Source organism: Onychostoma macrolepis, chromosome 14 (assembly GCF_012432095.1).
Source record: "Onychostoma macrolepis isolate SWU-2019 chromosome 14, ASM1243209v1, whole genome shotgun sequence".
Classification (NCBI taxonomy): Eukaryota; Metazoa; Chordata; class Actinopteri; order Cypriniformes; family Cyprinidae; genus Onychostoma; species Onychostoma macrolepis.
Window position 1 is genome coordinate 21958389 of NC_081168.1, and position 21689 is coordinate 21980077.

At 34.7% G+C, this 21689-nt stretch overlaps 1 protein-coding gene across 3 annotated transcripts in view; it reads left to right on the forward strand.

The window, feature by feature from the left end:
- Window positions 1–21689, forward strand: part of pigg (phosphatidylinositol glycan anchor biosynthesis class G) — a 132431-nt gene that overhangs the window by 79917 nt on the left and 30825 nt on the right. For 2 of the 3 annotated variants that reach the window (XM_058797782.1, XM_058797783.1), the window contains exon 10: window positions 15040–15231. In XM_058797782.1, the coding sequence (XP_058653765.1) occupies window positions 15040–15231 (192 nt within the window). Of the gene's footprint in view, window positions 1–3696; window positions 3829–15039; window positions 15232–21689 lie in introns of those variants that run through there. The other variant, XM_058797784.1, reaches the window with a different exon arrangement.

Here is a 21689-nt window from a genome sequence, read left to right on the forward strand (position 1 = left end):
AAAATAATAATATCATTTGTCTTTGCTCTTTTGTGACATTTTTGATGCTTTATTTATTTATTGCTGTTTCTTTTGTTCATTCTCCCATTCATTTGTTTGCTCAGTTGTTTTTTGTTTGTTCTTTCTTTTCTTTGGTTGTTTTCTCGTTTGTTTGCACTTTGTTTTCTTAGTTTTTTTGCCTTTGGTTTTCTTGGTTTGACCATTTTTTGTTCATTCTTGTTCTGTTGATAATTGTTTTTCTTGTTCTTTTGTCACACTGTTTCCTGTTCAGTTCATTCTTTCATTGGTTGGTTGTTTTTTTGTTCTTTCTTTTGTTTGATTGTTCAGTTGTTTATTGGTTTGTTCTTTTTTTCTGTTTGCTTTCTCTTACATTATATTATCCATTTATTTTGTTCTTAATTTCTCTCTCTGTTTGTTTGTTTGTTTTGCTGTTCGTTCTTTCTTTTGTTCATTCTTCCAATCATTTGTGTATTATTTTGCTCGTTTGCTCTGTTTGTTCTTTTCTGTGGTTGTTTTCTCATTTGTTTGCACTTTGTATTCTTCTTTTCTTTGTACTTTGTCTTCTCTGTTTGTTTTCACTTTTTCTTTGTTTGTTTGCACTTTGTTTTCTTAGTTTGGCCATTTTGTGTTCATTGTTCCATTAATTTGTGTATTATTTTGCTTGTTTGCTGAGTTTTTTGTTCTTTTCTTTGGTTGATTTCTCATTTGTTTGCACTTTGTTTTCTTTGTTTGTTTGTACTTTGTTTCCTTTGTTTGGCCATTTTGTGTTCATTGTTTTTCTGCTAATTATTTTTTGTTCTTTTGCCTTTCAGTTCATTCTTGTTTGCTGGTTGGTTCTTCTTCCTTCTTTTGTTTGTATGTTCAGTTGTATTGGTTTGTTCTTTTTTCTCTCTATATTTGTTTGTTTCTGCTTTTATTCATAGTTTTCCTCCTTATTTATTTTATCTTGTCTGGTTCATTCATTTGCTCGTTCTGTCTTTAGACCAATATTTTCCATATCTGCTTCTTCTCCAAAGCCAGACATGAAGCCCATTCCACAGGTTTGTCGACAATAACCAAGTCATGATCTCAAATCTGTGCCATAAGCACCATATTTTGGTTGAGAGCTGCGGTGGAAGATAATCAGTGAATATCGAGTGCTCTGGTCTGTTCCTCAAACAAGACTATCATATGACTTCAGAAGACTCGGACTACAGTCAGACAGCAAGCAATTAATGTTCACAACCTCTGAATCTCATGGTTTCTTTGGTTTTATATCTGAGAGAAGGACTCTGCTCTCCTGGGCTCATATTCAGACTGCCTGCAGACTTTTTGGCTAATGAAAAGATTGTTTTATGAAAAGAGTACTAATTGCTACACGGCAAAGACGTTTTAATGTATTCGTCCCTTTTATTAAGCATGTTAATTATTTGGCATTTTAATAATCTTTCTGGCTCTTTTCAAGATTCTTTTGTCACACCACAGGACTGTTTAAGTATCTTCAAAACTGACTAAAAATGATAAAATCACAATGATGGCTAAACTATTTTGCATATATAACAATTCTGTTTGTGAACATGTTATTTGTCAGTTAACCAAGCCCTCTTGCAGTTTGTTTGATAAATATCCCCTAAACTTCCTAAACACACTTCACCCCGGGCGATTAACTTTGTTCTCTCCTGTGTGTTGTGATCCGTGCGTCTCTGGAAGCGGCACACACACAAACACACACGAACACACACTTACAGACAGATGGTACAGCGCTGGTCTGTGCCAGCGTTAATCTACCCCATTAGCCAGTATCCAACCGGTCAGCCAATCAAAACCCAGCTTGGTCTCACACAAAGAGCCTCAAGAGTAAATCAACAGAGAGAATTTGTCAACAATCCTTAGAAGCTTCATTCCCCATTTTTTGCTCTTAAAGGGATAGTTCATCCAAAAATTTAAATTTGGTGTTTATCTGCTTACCCCCAGGGCATCCAAGATGTAGGTGACTTTTTTTCTTCAGTAGAACACAAAGACTTTTAACTCAATCCGTTGCGGTCTGTCAGTCCTATAATGGCAGTCAATGGGACCCACGGCTTTGAGAGTAAAAAAGAAAACATACACAGACAAAACCCAATTAAACCCTGCGGCTCGTGACGATCAGAGGTAAAAAATGATATAAATACTGTTCAGTTTCTTGCACAGACCGATTGTTTTGTGTCTTAAGACCTCAATGTATCGTCACGAGCCGCTGGGTTTAATTTGGTTTTGTCTGTGTATGTTTGTTGTTGTTTGACTCTCAAAGCCGTGGGTCCCATTAACTGCCATTATATGACTGACAGACTGCAACGGTTTGAGTTAAAAATCTTTGTTTGTGTTCCACTGAAGAAACAAATTCACCTACATCTTGGATGCCTTGAGTAAGCAGATAAACATCAAATGTTCATTTTTGGGTGAACTATCCCTTTAATTTAGTAACTTCATCACTTTGTATATTTATATGTTGGTTAACATTCAGTTTAAATTAAATAGAATCATATTTCCGTTTATGGTATTATTATTTTTTTTTAATAAAACAGTTGCAAGGGCCCATATGCTTTTGTTTTGTAGCATGGAATATTTCCCCTAAAGCGCACTTGTAACGAGATTTCTTGAGTTATAAACTAGTTTTACATGACCACTTTCCACACTTTCTCTAGTGTCAGCATCACATGACATGTCCGTCTGATAAATAATGCAACACAAAATGGCAAGCCCTTTCTTGTTGTGCTCTGATTGGCTCATTTTACTCTTCTAATAGCTATTAAATGTGAGTTTTAAATGTAGCTTCTTGTGTGTGTATGTATGTGTGTGTATATGTGTGTATGTGTATATATATGTGTGTGTAGAGAGCGAGACAGATAGATAGATTGATTTATAGATTGACTGATTGTTTGAAACATTTTTGTTCTATTATTTTGTTTGTTTGCTCAGTTCATTTTTTTTTTTTTTGCTCTTTCTTTTTAGTTTCGTCATTTTATGTTCATTGTATCTTTTTGTTCTTTTGTTTATTTTAATTTTTTTATCTGCTTTTCTCACCAAGACTGCATTTATTTGATGAAAAATATAGTAAAAACAATAAAATTGTAAAATATTATTGCAATGAATTTTCAGCATAATTACTCCAGTCTTCAGTGTTACGTAATCCTTCAGAAATCATTCTAATATGCTGATTTCCTGCGCAAGAAACATTTCTTATTTTTTTTATCATTGTTTAAATCAGTTGTACTGCTTCGAATTTTTGTGGAAACTCATTTTTTTTCTACGAAATATAATTTTTTGTAACTTATCAGGTCATAACAACGAGGGTGCCTAAAAGATGTTCATTTTTATCTGAAATATTCCTTTAACAGCAGCATAGAACTCAATATTAGTTTCATACATATAAACACAATATATTCATATCCAGAGAATAGAATCTGTGCTCTTTCAGTCTGTATCTGAAGTGTTTATAGAGGTGGGTCACACAAACTATACGTTCCAGCTGCCCTCGCAGGGCTTTACATTGATGGGTCTTCTCAGATGAGATGATGGATCGATAGCTCTCGTCTCTTTAAGTGCATCACCTGCCGTCCACATCTAAAAAGCCTTCAGTGCCACACATAACGACTTTCTCTCCCTCTCTTTTGCCCACCAGCCAGCTCTGATGAAGAATAATTATTGCGGTCGTAATAAATCTCTGCATCCATACAGGAGAGATGGACATGTGCCAGCATCTCTGGAGCACTTCACTGGGGTTACAGGAAGGAGAGCGTGATTTCCTGTCCTTGTGGTTTGAAGCGTCCATCGCTGGACTTCTCATTACATATATGGAGCTTATAATTATACATGCTGCAATGAATCTCAGCGCAGACGGCTTTTATTATGATTATGTTTAAAGCACACAGCATGAGAGCGAGTGAACTGATGCAGGAACCGTCTGAGATAATTGAATTGAGTTTAAAAGAATAGTTCATCCAAAAATAAAATAAAAAAAGACATCTTTTACTCACCCTCATGTCTTTGCAAACCTCATAAATTACTTTCTGTAATGAAATGCTGAAGAAGAAATTTTGCTGAAGGATAAAGCTGCTTTTGTCCATATTAATAAAAGTGAATTTAATTTATATCAAATTCTAACATGACGCCTTTTTTGGTAAACTATTCTTATAAGTATGCAAGTTTGTGTAAGTTTAACTTTGTTTTATAAAGTTATTGATTTGGAATATTGAGAGAAAAGTTTTGAGAAGTGTTTTTAATTTTGAACGCTTTGATCTCTTTATTTTCCGGTTAGATTTTTTTAGATGTGTGTTTCTGTGTTTTTGCGGCTCGTATTATTGTTTTAGTTTGCACTAATTAATATTTCATTACCCGGCTGAAACGGCCCTACGGGAAGAATCTGCATTATCTCTCCGCTCCTCTTCCCTTCCGCTTAGATCTGTTACTAATGCAAATACAGCACAGCTGTGAACAACACTTCGTCTGAAGGTTGTAAATGATCGTTTGCCTTGTTTTTACTGAGGGTTTTATTCCATCTACACTGCCGTTCAAAAGTTTGGTATCAGTAAAAATGCTTTTATTTAGAAAGGACACATTTAATTGATCAAAATGACAATAAAAGCATTTATAATTTTACAAAATATTTCAAATAAGTGCTGTTTTTTTTTTTTAGCTTTCTATTCACTAAAGAATCCTAAAAATAAGTGTTTTACAAAAATATCGAGCACGACTCTTTTCAACACTGATAATAATAATAATACGTTTCTTAAGCTGCAAATCATCATATTAGAATGATTTCTGAAGGATCATGACACTGAGTAATGGTGCTGAAAATTCAGAAATAAATGACATTTTAAAACATATTTAAGAGAGAAAAGTTATTTTAATAATATTACTGTTTGTACTTTGTTTTTGATTGAATAAATCCAGCGCTAGAGAATTTTAAATGGTAATTTGGTTCACATTTAGTTTGAGATTTTCATCTGTTCTTTTTGCGCTTTGTTGATTTGATATTAACTCTCAATTCATTTTTGCTTGATTTTAGATTCATGCATTTAAAAACAGCAGCTTCATTCTAGTTTTGACTCAGAAAGTCTGTGGTGAATGGTCACAAACTCCTCTGTCGTTGTGCAAAGGGCTGTTTTATTATTTGACCAAAAAGCATGCATGAATGCACACTTGGAAAATAGAAAGCCAGAAATAGTATACAATCAGTGCACCGGATTTGAGAACTCTTATCATTTGATGGCAAAGATGAATATTTTAAGTGCGGATGATTTGCACAAAAACTCTTTTACTTGCTTCTTATGAAAGGTTTTAATAGTCAAACTTCTTAATTCATACGACACAGTTGACACTTGAGCCGAACTTTAGACTTAAGAACGGTTGCACAAATAAAGTAATTATCCTCTCTTTCGCTGGCTCTGTTCATTTGCCCAGATTGACAGGTCTGTTATTGTCCTGCGCTGACCCTCTCTGGTATTATCCGGCTTTACTCTGACAGAACACAGCTTTCTCATTTCTGCGATATGTCAGCGTTATTGTTTGAAGAGTCTAATTGGATGGGCGTAGTATTCATTCAGAAGTTCTGCTGAGTAAACGTTTGCTGTCGTAAATGAGACGAGGTTTGTGTCTGAATTGACAGGTCTGGATACTGGTTCCTCTATGCTGCTGTGGTCAACAAAGACTGAATGTTGCGATTTGGGGGTTTTGTGTGTGTATATGCATTATAGGGCTGTGTAGGTGAGAACACCCCGCTTCTAAGGCTGAAGGAGGAGACAAATGAGCAAAAAAAAAGGATTGGGGTGGGAATGAGAGACTAATAATCGTGTCTCCTGTTGGAAAGCAGACGGTCTTGAAAGTGAACAATGTAAGTAAAAATGTACACTACCATCAAATGATTTTTAAGAAATGCGTTCAATCTCGGATGCGTTAAATTGATCAGTAAGTTTAAAAATAAGTTTAAAATCGTTAAAATTGAAATAAACATATTATATCTAAATAAAAATATAAAAATGACAAACACGCATAACAAAATTTATATAAAAAAATAAAATAAAAAATAAAATAGACATTTAAATCTAAATAAAAATCTTTAAAAATGACACAAACTCATTTTTAAAAAAGAAAATATTTTAATTCAGCACGGATTCATAAATTGATCGTAAAGAAATGTATAATTTTACAAAAGATTTATATTTTAAAAATAAATGCTGTTCTTTTGAATTTTCTATTCCATCAGATAAAATAAATGTTTCACAGTTTCTACAAAAATATGAATCAGTATGCTATTATGGTCAACTATTAAGCATAAAATTACATATTTTAAGTTTAAGATTACTATACAACTGAAATATCTCTATGATAGTGAAATATAAAAAACAAATAAAAATGGCAAAAGCACATAAAAGTACTGAAACATTAAAATAAAGTGGAAACTGAAATTACTAAATGGTATAATAAAAAATGTAACATTTAAAAATATTTTTAAAAATAATAAAGAAATATCGGTAACACTTTACAATAAGGTTCATTAGTTAAACATTAGTAAATGTATTAACTAACATGAACTAACCATGAGCAATACATTTGTTACTGTATTTACTAATCTTCGCTAACGTTAATAAAAATACAGATGTTCATTGTTAGTTCATGTTAGCTCACAGTGCATTACCTAATGTTAACAAGATTTTAATAATGTATTAGTAAATGTTGAAATTAACATTAACAAAGATTAATAAACGCTGTATAAGTGCAGTTTATTATTAGTTAATGTTAACTAATGTAGTTAACTAATGAACCTTATTTTAAAGTGTTACCGAAATATCAAAAGCACATAAAATTAGTATGTGTAAATTTTAACTAAAATCAAAATGAAAAGTTAAATTATTAATTAATACTACTTAAATATTTAAAATACATTTAAATAGAAAACTGTTATTTTAGAAGGTAATAGTTTTCTACAACATTACTCTTTTTAAAGTATTTTTGATCAAATAAATCCAGCCTCGGTGAGCATGAGAAGCTTTTTTTTAAACCTTTTAAAAAATCTTAAAAACATGAAGAAAAAACATTTTTTTGAACGGTTATGTAACAATTATTGGATAATATAATCATTATTTACTTAAATCTATTTTTGGTGTTGAGTGTCATAATTCATTTCTTTTATTTTGTCCTACATTTTAATTTTTTATTTCTTTTGACTTGTTGTAATGTATTCTGAGATCCTTCTTCTCAATGCTGCCTTATGCTGTATTTCTTATTCTGGTGCCTTTTTTAAGCAGCCATTTGCATCAAGAATGCACCTGTGTTTCCTGTAGCTCGCTGGGTTTTGGATCTAAGCTTCACATTGAGGAATTTTTCATTCATACATACTTTCTTGAGCAATCTGAGACTATCATACATGCCCTTGCACTTATTTTGAAACCCGACCCTGAAATGTGCACTTATGCACACACACATGCACACAGGTGTGTGTGTGTGTGTGTGTGTGTATGTGTGTGGAATGCATTAGTATTCTCCTGGCTGTCTCGGAGCAGATAGATGGGGAGCAGAGAGACGCTCAGGGTCACTGGCATCGGGATGAAAATTTCTCTCTCCGTCTGCGTTATCAGTCTTTTTTTCCTCTGCTTCCTTTCTTGCGTGCTCTGTCAGTGCCCTCTCTACCTCATTCTTTCCTTCTATCTCTCTCAGTCTCACTCTCTCACCTCCTCTAACCCAAATAATTGGTCCTAAGTATATTCTGAATATACCAAACAAAATCAGCGCTAGTGTTGAGTAACACATCATGTTTATTTCATTCAAGTGCTGATTTTGGGACAAAGCCATCTTTAACTTCATGGTGTTTTGTGGACAATCAGACAGTAATTGTAATCAGTGAACTGATTAATAACCCTGACATTTGAGTCTTTTTGAGAACATTTTTAACATCTTCAATCATTTGATTCAATTCTCGGTTCATTTTGACTAGTTAAACTGATTTACTGAGTTTTTTGAATGATTCATTAAAAGACCGGCCTTAAAATGAGTAATTTGTTTACAAGTCAGATTATGCTAGGCACACTATAAGCTTGTGAGGGCAATGCAATATAAATATGTGTGGTCTAAATATTGTCTTAATTGTATGGTGCTCAGTCTTCAACCACAAGCCCACAACTCAGCTAAAATCTAATTTTATTTAATGTGATTCTTTAGATTCCGAAACGGCACTGCATAACAAAGTATTTTATTATGGTATTCTGTCAGAAAATGCAGATGCTCAAGAACCATTGTTGAAGTTGAAGACAGTGTTGTATGTATACGTGTTGCTGAAATAAACTGTAAATATTAAAATCTTCAATTTAAAAAAACGTACCTTTAACTACAATTAAAATGAAAAGTGAAAATATAAAAACAGAAGCTAATTCAACATGTTAATAAAGACTAATACATAAATAATAAATGAGTTTAAAATCAAAAGTAAAAATGAAATAAAAATACATTAAATCTAAATAGAAATTCAATTCAAGTTTATTTGTATAGCGCTGTTTACGATACAATCGTTGCAAAGCAGCTTTACAGGAAATTAAGTTTCTACTATACACATACACATATATATACATATATACATACATGCATACACACATGCACACATATATACACATACATATGTGAGGAAGAAACCCAATATATTTAAGTTATGACAGACTTAACTTGGTAATTGTGTATGTTGTCTGAGAGTTGGCATCCTCCGTGGTCCTCTGAGGGGTTGCCATCATCTCTTCTCAGGTGTTTGGTCATCCCGGATCTTTTTAAGGGTTGGATCCAGACTGACGCTTCAGTAATTCCTAGTTACCACGGGATGTTAATCAGAATCAGAGAAACAGATAGAGACGTAATTAGCGTAGCTGCTGTTCTATTAAAGCAAAAATGATTTGTTCAACCCAATCTAAAGATTTATAATGTACATTTGATTAGATATAAATGCAGTACAAGATTATTATGTGAATGCTTGGCTAAAGAGATGTGTCTTTAATCTAGATTTAAACAGAGAGAGTGTGTCTGAACCCCGAACGTTATCAGGAAGGCTATTCCAGAGTTTGGGTGCCAAATGTGAAAAAGCTCTGCCTCCTTTAGTGGACTTTGCTATCCTAGGTACTACCAAAAGTCCAGAATTTTGCGACCTTAGGGAGCGGGTTGGATTGTAGCATGGTAGAAGACTAGTTAGGTACGCAGGAGATAAACCATTTAGTGCCTTATAGGCAAGTAATAGTATTTTGTAATTGATCCGAACTTAATAGGTAGCCAGTGCAGAGACTGTAAAATTGGGGTAATATGATCATATTTTCTTGACCTGGTAAGGACTCTAGCCGCTGCATTTTGGACTATCTGTAGCTTGTTTTTTGAAGATGCCGGACAACCACCTAACAGTGCATTACAATAGTCCAGTCTAGAGGTCATGAATGCATGAACTAGCTTTTCTGCATCTGAAACAGGTAGCATGTTTCGAAGGTTGGCAATGTTTCTAAGATGGAAGAATGCTGTTTTTGTAACATGGGAAATATGATTTTCAAAGGACAAGTTGCTGTCTAATATAACACCCAGTTTTTTGACTGTAGAGGAAGTAACAGTACATCCGTCTAGTTGCAAATTGTAATCAAAAAGATTCTGAGTACTGTTTTTTGGTCCAATAAGTAATATCTCGGTCTTATCCGAATTTAATAGGAGGAAATTATTGGTCATCCAATCTTTTACATTTTTAACACAATCTATTAACTTAGATAGATCAGAAGTTTCATCTGGTCTTGTTGAGATATATAGTTGAGTATCATCAGCATAACAATGAAAACTAATCCCGTATTTTCTAATAATATCACCATGGGGCAACATGTATATTGAAAATAGCAGAGGACCTAGGACAGATCCTTGTGGTACTCCATACTTTACTGGTGATATTTGAGATGGCTCCCCGTTTAAAAAAACAAAGTGGTAGCCATCTTAAAGCCTGCCCTTGAATACCCGTATAGGTTTGTAATCGATCTATGAGTATGTCATGATCTATAGTGTCGAAAGCAGCACTAAGATCAAGTAAAACTAGCAATGAGCTGCAGCCTTGGTCTCACGCAAGAAGCAAGTCATTTGTAATTTTAACAAGTGCAGTTTCTGTGCTATGGTGAGGCCTGAAACCTGACTGAAATTCTTCATAGAGATAATTTTTTTGCAAGAAGCAGCACAATTGAGCAGACACAACTTTTTCTAAAATTTTAGACATAAACGGCAGATTTGAAATGGGTCTGTAATTTGCCAGTTCACTAGAATCTAGTTGTGGTTTCTTAATAAGAGGCTTAATAACCGCCAGCTTGAATGGTTTTGGGACGTGACCTAAAGATAACGATGAGTTAATAATATTGAGAAGCGGTTCTTCTGCTACGGGTAACAACTCTTTCAGTAGTTTAGTGGGTACAGGATCTAATAAACATGTTGTTGGTTTAGATGCAGTGATAAGTTTATTTAGTTCTTCCTGTCCTATAGTTGTAAAGCACTGAAGTTTTTCTTTGGGAGCTGTGAATGAAACTGAAGTACTAGACAGTGCAGAACCTACATTTGTTATTGTATTTCTAATGTTATCTATTTTATCAGTGAAGAAATTCATAAAGTCATTACTATTAAACTGTGAGGGAATATTTAGATCGGGTGGCGTCTGTTTATTTGTTAATCTAGCCACTGTGCTAAATAAAAACCTTGGATTGTTTTGGTTATTATCTATGAGTTTGTGGATATGCTCTGCCCTGGCAGCTTTTAGAGCCTGTCTGTAGCTGGACATACTATTTTTCCACGCAATTCTAAAAACTTCCAAGTTAGTTTTTCTCCATTTGCGCTCAAGATTACGAGTTTCTTTCTTGAGAGAATGGGTATAACTGTTGTACCATGGCGCAGTACATTTTTCGCGGAGTCATATAGTTAATATCGGTAATATGCAGCATGCACGATACAAGGAAATGATCAGTAACATCATCACTTTGAGGTACGATATCTATATCAGTAAGATCAATTACATGCGATATAATTAAATCTAGCGTATGATTGAAACGATGAGTGGGCCCGGTGATGTTTTGCTTGACTCCAAAAGAGTTTATTAGGTCAGTAAACGCAAGTCCTAACACATCATTTGTATTATCAACGTGAATGTTACAATCTCCAACAATTAGCGCTTTATCAACATTAACCAATAGATCTGAGAGGAAATCTGCAAATTCTTTTAGGAATTCTGTATATGGCCCTGGCGGTCTATACACAGTAGCCAGAGCAAGAGATAGGAGAGATTTCTTTTGCATATCTGCCAGTGTAACATTAAGTAGAAGTATTTCAAATGAGTTAAACCTGTATCCTGTTTTCTGAGTAACATTGAGAATATCACTATATATTGTAGCGACACCACCGCCACGACCAGTCTGACGGGGTTCATGTTTATAACAGTAGCTTGGTGGAGTAGACTCATTTAGACCAAAATATTCATTTGGTTTAAGCCAGGTTTCAGTCAAACAAAGTACATCAAAACTATTATCTGTGATCATTTCATTTACAATAACTGCTTTAAAAGTGCAGTGATCTAATGTTTAGGAGCCCAAGCTTTAGAAATTGTTTTTGTTCATTTATTTTGCATTTTTCAGGTTTAATCACGATCAGATTTTTTCTAGATCCTACATTAAATTTATATGTTGACCTCACTATTCGGGGAACAGATACAGTCTGTATAGATTGGACAACGCAAGTACTTCTGTCATTTAAGAGGGTAGAGCAGGGCTATTCAATTAACTTCATTTGAGAGCCGGATTATCGAATTTAACATTTGAAGGGGGCCAAGGGGGTGGGGGGCCGTCGCGATCTTTTTCTGGGGGGCCTATAAAATTGGAAATTAAATTTAAATGCATATTCAGCAGTAAAATTAACTAATATTACCAACAGTAGCATCTATAAAAGGTATTAGTGCTGTCTGCCATTCAAAAAAAAAAAAAAAAAAATCACGCATTTCTGTAATTAATTTTAAAAATGTGACTAAATGTGACTAGTCATATAATTGTGTTGTCATATTTTCACACTGAACTTCCAAATTAATATAGAAACAACAAAGATGGTATATTTTAAATTGTGTATAATGGCATCTTTTTACTAGCCTATTGTTAATGGAGAAGTATCATTGATACAAATAATGTTACTGTTGTCTCTATTAAATCCATTTTTTCCCTTTAATTTTAGCCATTAATTATAGCCATTTAATATTACAGTATAATTGAAATGTTTTATTTTTTAACATTTAATAGGCTTTGAAAAATATAACAACTTTTTATAAGTGAACTTAAAACAATCTTCACATAAACTATAAATTGTATGCATAAGCTATATTGATTATTCAAGCTACAAAAGTTAATCCATAAGCAGAGCAGTCAAGTGATTTTCTCTTTTTCTTTAGTTCTTTGATTCACATCAATCACAGACTGCAGCAGGTTTCACTTTAAAAGCAGCGCTGTTTCTTTAATAAAACCTGATGCACATGACGCGGATGTGACACATCCAATTTTCTCCCAACTCTTTACGGTCATTTAAGATTTTATAACTGATTTAAGACTCACCAAAACCATGTATTTTTACATCATTGTGTGTGGTTTTGTCCATTGAAGCGCTGGTGCGCTTGTCTGAAGCGGCTCAGCTTATGAGTACAGCCAAACGTGCAGATTTTCAAACTATACTTCCTGCTTTGATAATCTTCGTCCAGTGTCGGCGCTATTTCTTGCCAGAAGTTATGACCGATAACACTGTCTTTAAACTTGTTTAAACTAACGTTAGAATTGTGGATCTCATAACTCCCTCACATAAACACTTGTCAAAACTGCCATGTTGCGGTCTCTGGCAGATTGTTTATTTTTGGCTGGCCCGAGCCAGAGTTGCCACCTTGTGGACAAACTAATTAGTGCAAGAACAATTCAAGGCGAATGTGCAACCTGCTTACTCTTCCTCGGGCCGGATGAAGATGATTGGCGGGCCGCCAATTGAATAGCAATACAATTACAATATTATAAAAAATAATAAAAATGACACAGTCAGGCACACAATAAAATGACTAAAACTTTAAAATGAAAATATGAAGACAAAAGCCAATTCAAAAAATCAATAAATGCTATAATATGTAAATTAGAAATAAGTTTAAAATGACTAAAACCGAAATAAATATAAATTAAATTTATTTTAAAAGTGCATTATAAAAAGTAATTAAATTCAAATTCAGTACATCAACTAAAACTTTCAAATTTAAAATGAAATTTGTTTGTTTGTCTGTCTGTTCTGTGTGTAATGAGCAGTAAATTGTGTGGCTTCATGTCAGTGCCACATTCATGCACACCTTTAGCACTCACCTTTCCTTCACTTCACTTCACAACGCACACACACACACCTCTGCTTCACTCCAGGACACACACCATCATGTCCGCACTGCTGACACACACACACACCCACCCACACCTTTTGGCCTGGCCTGTGTAGTCCACACCTGATTACCTTAGATGAGAGGAGCACTCCAGCTGCATTCTGAACACTCACTCACTCTCACACACACACACACACACACACACACACACACGCTCACACTCATGCTGCGTCTCGGCTTCTCTGCCTCCTGAATTCTGATGGACTGATACATGTGACATTATTTAAGATTTTTAACATTGATCAATAATTAGACCGGTTAGCTCCCGTCTTGTGTCAGTCCCAAAAACAGTTTTTGTGAGTTTTGTAATTATTGTTGAATATAATCTAGAAAAGTGTAATTTTGTGTTTAGAAATGCCTTCTATTTCTGCGACATTGTTGTTGGAACAACAGTATACTAACTATGACAATGATATCGGGTAGCCTACTGTTCATGTGCTTTATTTAATGTTAAAATGGTTTAATGTGAGTTAAATTAAGTTTGTTAGATGTCCAACTAAAATGTTTCCATGAAGGATGTGTAAATAAAGTTTTTGTGCAAACATTTTAAGAACAGAGAACTTTGAACAAGCGTTCTGTTAATGTTACTGGAAGAACATTTGTTCATGACTTGAGAGAGCCTTGCCTCAATATTAGCCATTCTCTTTTTTTATATATATTTCATAGTTTTTATATTATGCTTGATTATGTTTGGATGGGCAATCAATAGTGTTTTATTGTGCCATCTTTTTGGTTTTTTATGCTTTGTGGGGATTTATCACTTGAGCATTTGATTTACGATTTGAGCATTGAATTACAGATTTATTTATTACAGGTTTATACTAGGTTGATAATGAAAATTAAATATCAAATACAAATGATTTTTAATTAGATTTTTGATACAGTTCATGCTTCCCCGAATGAGGAAAAGAAATAGCATTTGAGCATTTGATTATTGTTTGTTTTTATTGTATGTTTATTATTAATGTGAAGTAATAATTAATATAGTATTTCTGATGTTTGACTTTGTAGCATTTTCTAATCTGTTGTGTAAATCAACAAAACGACAAACATACTAATTTTTTTAATTTTTTTTTTATGTTACATCATCTGCCGTGTTTTTTTTTTTTTGCATTTGTCCTTGCAGACTTTCACTAATCAGGTCCATCTAACGTAAGAACTTTGATTCTGTGATGCATTTTATTTGCTTAAATGTGGTTGTTTATCATTAATCTCAGTGCCAAGACAGAGTAGTTGTGGATTTCCAAGTTACCAAGTCACATGTTCTATTGCAACTTGCCATTCTATTGCACTTTACCAAGTAAGAAGTGTGAAATTCTGAGCTAAATGGAACGCAACGTATTTGGAGCAGTGAGATTTCCGACATGACAGAAATCCAAATGGAAACACCAGCACCAGTGTGTTATTGCAAAGAAACTCAGCTTAACATGGAGGATTTGTTGCATCATGCCTGTTTATGTTATTATACAGTGTTTGTTTTGAGTTCAAATCATAAGGGGTTTGTCTTTCTGCTGTTTTATATTCAGCGTTTGCATGCATATGTAAAAAGAACATGCCCTGCCCTGTTATTTATTCACCGTGTGTGTGTGTGTTTTCAGTGGGGATCATAAGGCGTTCCTCTCCGTGTTGGCGTCGGTGTCTCTGGTTCTGATCTTCCTCCTGGTTCAGCGTCACTGCTCGCTGGTGTCTAAGATCGCTCTGGCTCTCGGCCTGCTAGGAGTTTACAGCTATCGCGCCGCCGTCGGAAACGTCCTGTTCCCATGGCAACACAGCAGCCGTGCTGTCTCCAAGTAAGTTTGATGATATTTAAATATCTTATTGACATTCCTTGAATGTCAGATGGTGAATAAATTAGCTCCCCTCATTATCATTGTTGTTGAATTGTCTGAAGTTTCTTCGCTAACTTTGTCCGTGAGCTCCTCTCGTTGGAAACCTGGCTCTCGCTAAATGCGGGGATGAAATGTTTTTCGAGGGTTTTTAACGCGAGAGCTTGACCTAAGAGGCTTCGATTCTGACTGCCGTGTGTAGTGTAGACTCAGAAATGATTAAAAGGAATAGTTCAACCAAAAAGGATTTAAACAATTAATGGTAGCCATTGACTTCCATTGTATGGAAATAAAATACTATGAAAGTCAATGGCTACCGTCAACTGTTTGGTTACCAACATTCTTCAAAATATCTCTTTTGTGTTCAACAGAAGAAAGAAACTCAGGTTTGGAACAATCTGAGAGTGAGTGAACGATGACAAAAATTTAATTTTTGGGTCAACTATCGATTTAACAGGAATTACATGAAATAGACCTCAAATTCTTCTGTCTTTGGCTTGAATGAGACCATTGATGCTTTGGTCCAGAAAGGACTGAATTCACATTCAGAGCCCAAATATGGTTAGCAAATCAGCACTCAGCAGACTGACCCTTACACACACACAAACACCTAGATGGAGCATATTAGATCAGATTTTGGGATTGTTGCTGGTTTTGAGGCTCATTGAGCTCCTCAGTGACAGAACTATTGCTTTTTAAGCTTTATTCAAAGTATAACTGTAGTAGTTTCTCTGTAATATGCCATAATCTAGGTGTGTGTGTGAATGTGATTATATAGTTACTCAGTGCTAAGCATCCGGGGCCTTCTGTTACAGACCATTAATATATTTTTAAAAACCTTGAAACTGTCTTTATTTTGCATTTATATACACCAGCATTCATAAGTTTAGGGTCAGTAAGATTTGTTTTTTTAATTTTTGAAAAGTCTTTTCACTTAATAAATCTACACAAGTTGCACTTAATTTAATAATGTCGTCATCTGAAAGCACTTGACTGAATGATGTGTGTTGAGATATTTAATATGAAAATTAATGTAGCCTAATGTGGTTTCTTATTTAACTATTTTCTTATTTGAATATATAATAATCATTATATTGTAACTGTCTTGTCTTGCTCACTTTCCTGCAAACAACCGTGCATAAATCATAACTGGGACTAATGAAAGTCAATAATAGGCTAACGAATAATCGCATTTAACAGTAAAGCTCATATTTGAATATGTTCTTTTCATTTATGAGGAATTATATGTACGTGTGTGTGATGTGATTTAGCCTATGCACATTTGTTCAAAAGCCTGGCATATTGTTCAGATGTAGGCAAAAGTGTTGTATACAAAAAGGATTCGTATTCTCATCTTTTTTTCGGTTAATTATCATGTTGCACTGCATGTCTGTTTTTCTTCAAAGCACCAACTTAGAGTGCTTAATATTGGTTTGTTTGCTTGAGTTACATGAGAAAATAAATAATTTTGTTCGGTGAGTTGCGAAAAGGGTCTATTCGAGTGCAGAATTAAATTAGCATTGCTGTCAGATAACGGGTCGCGTGTTCTGTTAAGTACTGCGGGTGCGGGTTTATCAAAGGGGACCCATGCAGGACCCATGCTTTGTGTCTCTCTGATAGATAACCCCATGTGCTTGATGTGCCATTTACAGGTATTTCCCTAAAACGCCACGCAGTTCATAAATTTTTCCACCACGGGATGAGAATGTAATGAAATACTGCAGCTGAACATATATCATATACAAACCCGATTCCAAAAAAGTATGGACACTGTACAAATTGTGAATAAAAAAGGAATGCAATAATTTACAAATCTCATAAACTTATATTTTATTCACAATAGAATATAGATAACATATCAAATGTTGAAAGTGAGACATTTTGAAATGTCATGCCAAATATTGGCTCATTTTGGATTTCATGAGAGCTACACATTCCAAAAAAGTTGGGACAGGTAGCAATAAGAGGCCGGAAAAGTTAAATGTACATATAAGGAACAGCTGGAGGACCAATTTGCAACTTATTAGGTCAATTGGCAACATGATTGGGTATAAAAAGAGCCTCTCAGAGTGGCAGTGTCTCTCAGAAGTCAAGATGGGAAGAGGATCACCAATTCCCCAAATGCTGCGGTGAAAAATAGTGGAGCAATATCAGAAAGGAGTTTCTCAGAGAAAAATTGCAAAGAGTTTGAAGTTATCATCATCTACAGTGCATAATATCATCCAAAGATTCAGAGAAAATGGAATAATCTCTGTGCGTAAGGGTCAAGGCCGGAAAACCATACTGGATGCCCGTGATCTTCGAACCCTTAGACGGCACTGCATCACATACAGGAATGCTGCTGTAATGGAAATCACAACATGGGCTCAGGAATACTTCCAGAAAACATTGTCGGTGAACACAATCCACCGTGCTATTCGCCGTTGCCGGCTAAAACTCTATAGGTCAAAAAAGAAGCCATATTTAAACATGATCCAGAAGCGCAGGCGTTTTCTCTGGGCCAAGGCTCATTTAAAATGGACTGTGGCAAAGTGGAAAATTGTTCTGTGGTCAGACGAATCAAAATTTGAAGTTCTTTTTGGAAAACTGGGACGCCATGTCATCAGGACTAAAGAGGACAAGGACAACCCAAGTTGTTATCAGCACTCAGTTCAGAAGCCTGCATCTCTGATGGTATGGGGTTGAATGAGTGCGTGTGGCATGGGCAGCTGACACATCTGGAAAGGCACCATCAATGCTGAAAGGTATATCCAAGTTCTAGAACAACATATGCCCCCATCCAGACGTCGTCTCTTTCAGGGAAGACCTTGCATTTTCCAACATGACAATGCCAGACCACATACTGCATCAATTACAACATCATGGCTGCGTAGGATCCGGGTACTGAAATGGCCAGCTTGCAGTCCAGATCTTTCACCCATAGAAAACATTTGGCGCATCATAAAGAGGAAGATGCGACAAAGAAGTCCTAAGACAGTTGAGCAACTAGAAGCCTGTATTAGACAAGAATGGGACAACATTCCTATTCCTAAACTTGAGCAACTTGTCTCCTCAGTCCCCAGACATTTGCAGACTGTTATAAAAAGAAGAGGGGATGCCACACAGTGGAAAACATGGCCTTGTCCCAACTTTTTTGAGATGTGTTGATGCCGTGAAATTTAAAATCAACTTATTTTTCCCTTAAAATGATACATTTTCTCAGTTTAAACATTTGATATGTCATCTATGTTGTATTCTGAATAAAATATTGAAATTTGAAACTTCCACATCATTGCATTCTGTTTTTATTCACAATTTGTACAGTGTCCCAACTATTTTGGAATCGGGTTTGTATGAAATAAACCCCATATATAACATACATGAATCATCCTGCAGCAGATCTATACAGGTGGAGCTGGGGAAGGTGGAGGGTTAGCAAGCACTAGCCAAGTTGAGCAGCATTGGCTGCTGATACAAAAAGAACCAATCAACTGTGCCATGTGATAATTGCCATGTCAGATTGAGTTAGAATTGGACTGCACCATCTAGAAATTCATGACAGAAATTTGGATATATACATAAAGTAAAAACAGTTAGATGACATGCTAGAAGTGCTACAATGGTCGTTAACAAACTAACAAAGCCTTGTTTGTATGGACAGTTTTCTCTTTCAGGTCAACAACTGTGATGGTGGAGATTTAGAAAAGTTAGCTGTGTGCTTGCAGTGCATCCATCAGTCAAGCATTCTCATATGTATTTGTGCACTTGTGTTGAGTGTGTCTGGCCTAAAAAAGTCTGAGAGCACTATTTTATACTATACCAGTTCTTCACACACACACACTCATAAAAGTGCAGAGTTTTCTTAGACACACACACACACACACACACACACACATAGTTCTAGTTTACTCCTGTGACAAAATCTCGCTGCTCGCCTCTTCCCCTTGACATTTACTCCCACCTAATTAAATCTTTGACCTCCTGCCCTTGGTGTAGCGCCACAGGCTGTGTTCCATTACACGCTCTCCATATGACAGAGGGAGCACAAGCGTGAGGTAATTGGCAGTGCCGCCCTGTGCCACCAGAGTCACTCTCACACTCATTAATCACTGCAGGACATTGTTTATGTTGCCCTGGCAACCTCTGGCTCGCCTGTTAAGCAGACGTCCACTGACTTCCACCCCATCATTTAGACTCGCTCTCTCTCCCTCGTTTTCTGTCTTTTTATCACGTTTTCTGCTTTTGACCTAAATGAATGTTGATTTGTAGTCCATTTAAAGGGGTAGTTCAGCTAAAAATTATAGTTTATATTTGTCATTTCAAACCTGTATGATTTGTCTTCTACGGAAAAAAAATGCACTGGTTGTTTTTTTTCCAATGCAAATAAAATGAATGGGAACTGGGGGTTTCAAGCTCCAAAAAAGTTATTTAAATTGCCTTTCAAGTAGTGACCAAGCGTATTGGGAAATCACAGCACTGAATATGCCAAAAGAGTTAAAAGAGCCAGTCACCTTATTGATAAAAGCATCATCTCATTGTTTTTCCCTAGAATATACTTGCACTTTAGCTGTACCAACCGGAGAAATACAATTTGTTGCCATATTTAAGATAAAGATGCTAAATTATATGAATACAATTAATGTTATTGTATTTAATGTTTGTGTATGTATATTACATACAAAAAATTACATTTTATTATGCATTTATATATATATATATATATATATATATATATATATATTTATTTATATATATATATATATATATATATATATATATATATATATATATATATATATATATATATATATATATATATATATATATATATTTATTTATATACGCGTGTGTGTAGTTTTTGTTAATATTTTGAAATAGGTCTGATTTTTATATTTTGTTTTCTCTTTAGTGTTACCTAAAATGTTAGTAATTTTAGTAATTTAAAGTTTTGTATTTTTTTCTTTTTATTTTGTCTATATAGTTTTTATCAATTTTAATTGATTTGTTTTAGTTTATTTAGATTGAGTTATTTTAGTACAAGTTACACTAATGTTGACTTGGCAATTAGCCAAAATAAGTTTGTCTTTTATATTTTATTTTATTTCAGCAGTTTATTTTATTTCAAGTAGCACAATTTTTTTTCAAATTGTTTAGTTAAATTTTTTTTTTTATTTTCCAAGTAATATAAACACACTACTTTTTATTTTGTTTAAATTTTATCAAAATTTTATTAAATTAGCTTTTTACACTCTAGTTCAATATGGTTCTGTTATATGTTTCTATTTGTTAATTAATAATATAAAAAATGAAATGAAATTCGGTGAAAATGCTGCCTTTGGACAATATCAAAGATGGTCATCCAGAGAAGCGACTTTCTTAAGTGAGGTCTTTGGTGATAAATGTTCGACTGTGCCTTTGCCTTTTGATATACAATCACACATGAGCCAACGAACAAATAAAAACTGTCCATGACTGATTCAGTTCTTCTTCTGTGTGCTGTGTGATCTAGCCATTAGCACAGTTAATACCTTTCTGAATAGATATGTAAATCACAGATATGTTTCACGCTGCTCTTAGAGGCGTAAACAACCTTGAGTCTGTTTTGCATCTGATTTATTCATGTTAAAAGACCAAAACAAGAATTATTGCACCGCATGCATGAAACGAGCTACTAAACAACTCAGCGTGTGCTATTTAGTCCATTCAAAATAGGTTTCTTCATGTAAACACAAAGTATTAATAGCTTTTCTGATTTCATAAGCATATTTTTAGCATGTACACAGCATAATGATGTTAGACAGCGTCACATCTTTTACATACCAGCCAATCCCAGAATGCAATGCAAAAAAAGGTACAAATTTAAGCTTGATTTTGAGCTCGTTGTTTGGCTTTGCTTTTTTTGAAATATTCCACCTTTGATTTAAAAATTATACAAAAGCACAGTCAACTCTAGTGGAGAGAAAACCAAAAACACACAAAGCATGGAGTGAAAAGATGTCAAGTAAGATGCTTTTTTAATCAGAGTTTATGCTCAAAGCTGTTTACGGGGGAAATGATTGTTGTCAGAGAAAGCTGAGCACAAAGGAAATAAACAGGAATTTTGGCAGAGACACACGTTTTGGAGTATTTGAGTGGAGTCTGGAAAATGAAGTGTGGGAGCGTCTGAGTTCAGTAGTGACAGTATGAGATATCAGCTGAAGTGAACTTCATAAACTGTTGTCTGGAAGGCATCTTACATGCAGAATATAGAATTTCCAAAGTCAGATGACTTCAACAAAGTCTGCGTTTACTGTCAGAGAGGAAAACATGATTTCCAAAAGCGCTTCTCAAGGGACGGAGGAAATATTGTGAGCTGTTACAGGTCTGGTGAAATAATAGCGCTTTGAAGATTAAAGCTTAATATTTTCTCTTGCAGATATGTGCACAAGCCAGAGAAATGAGCT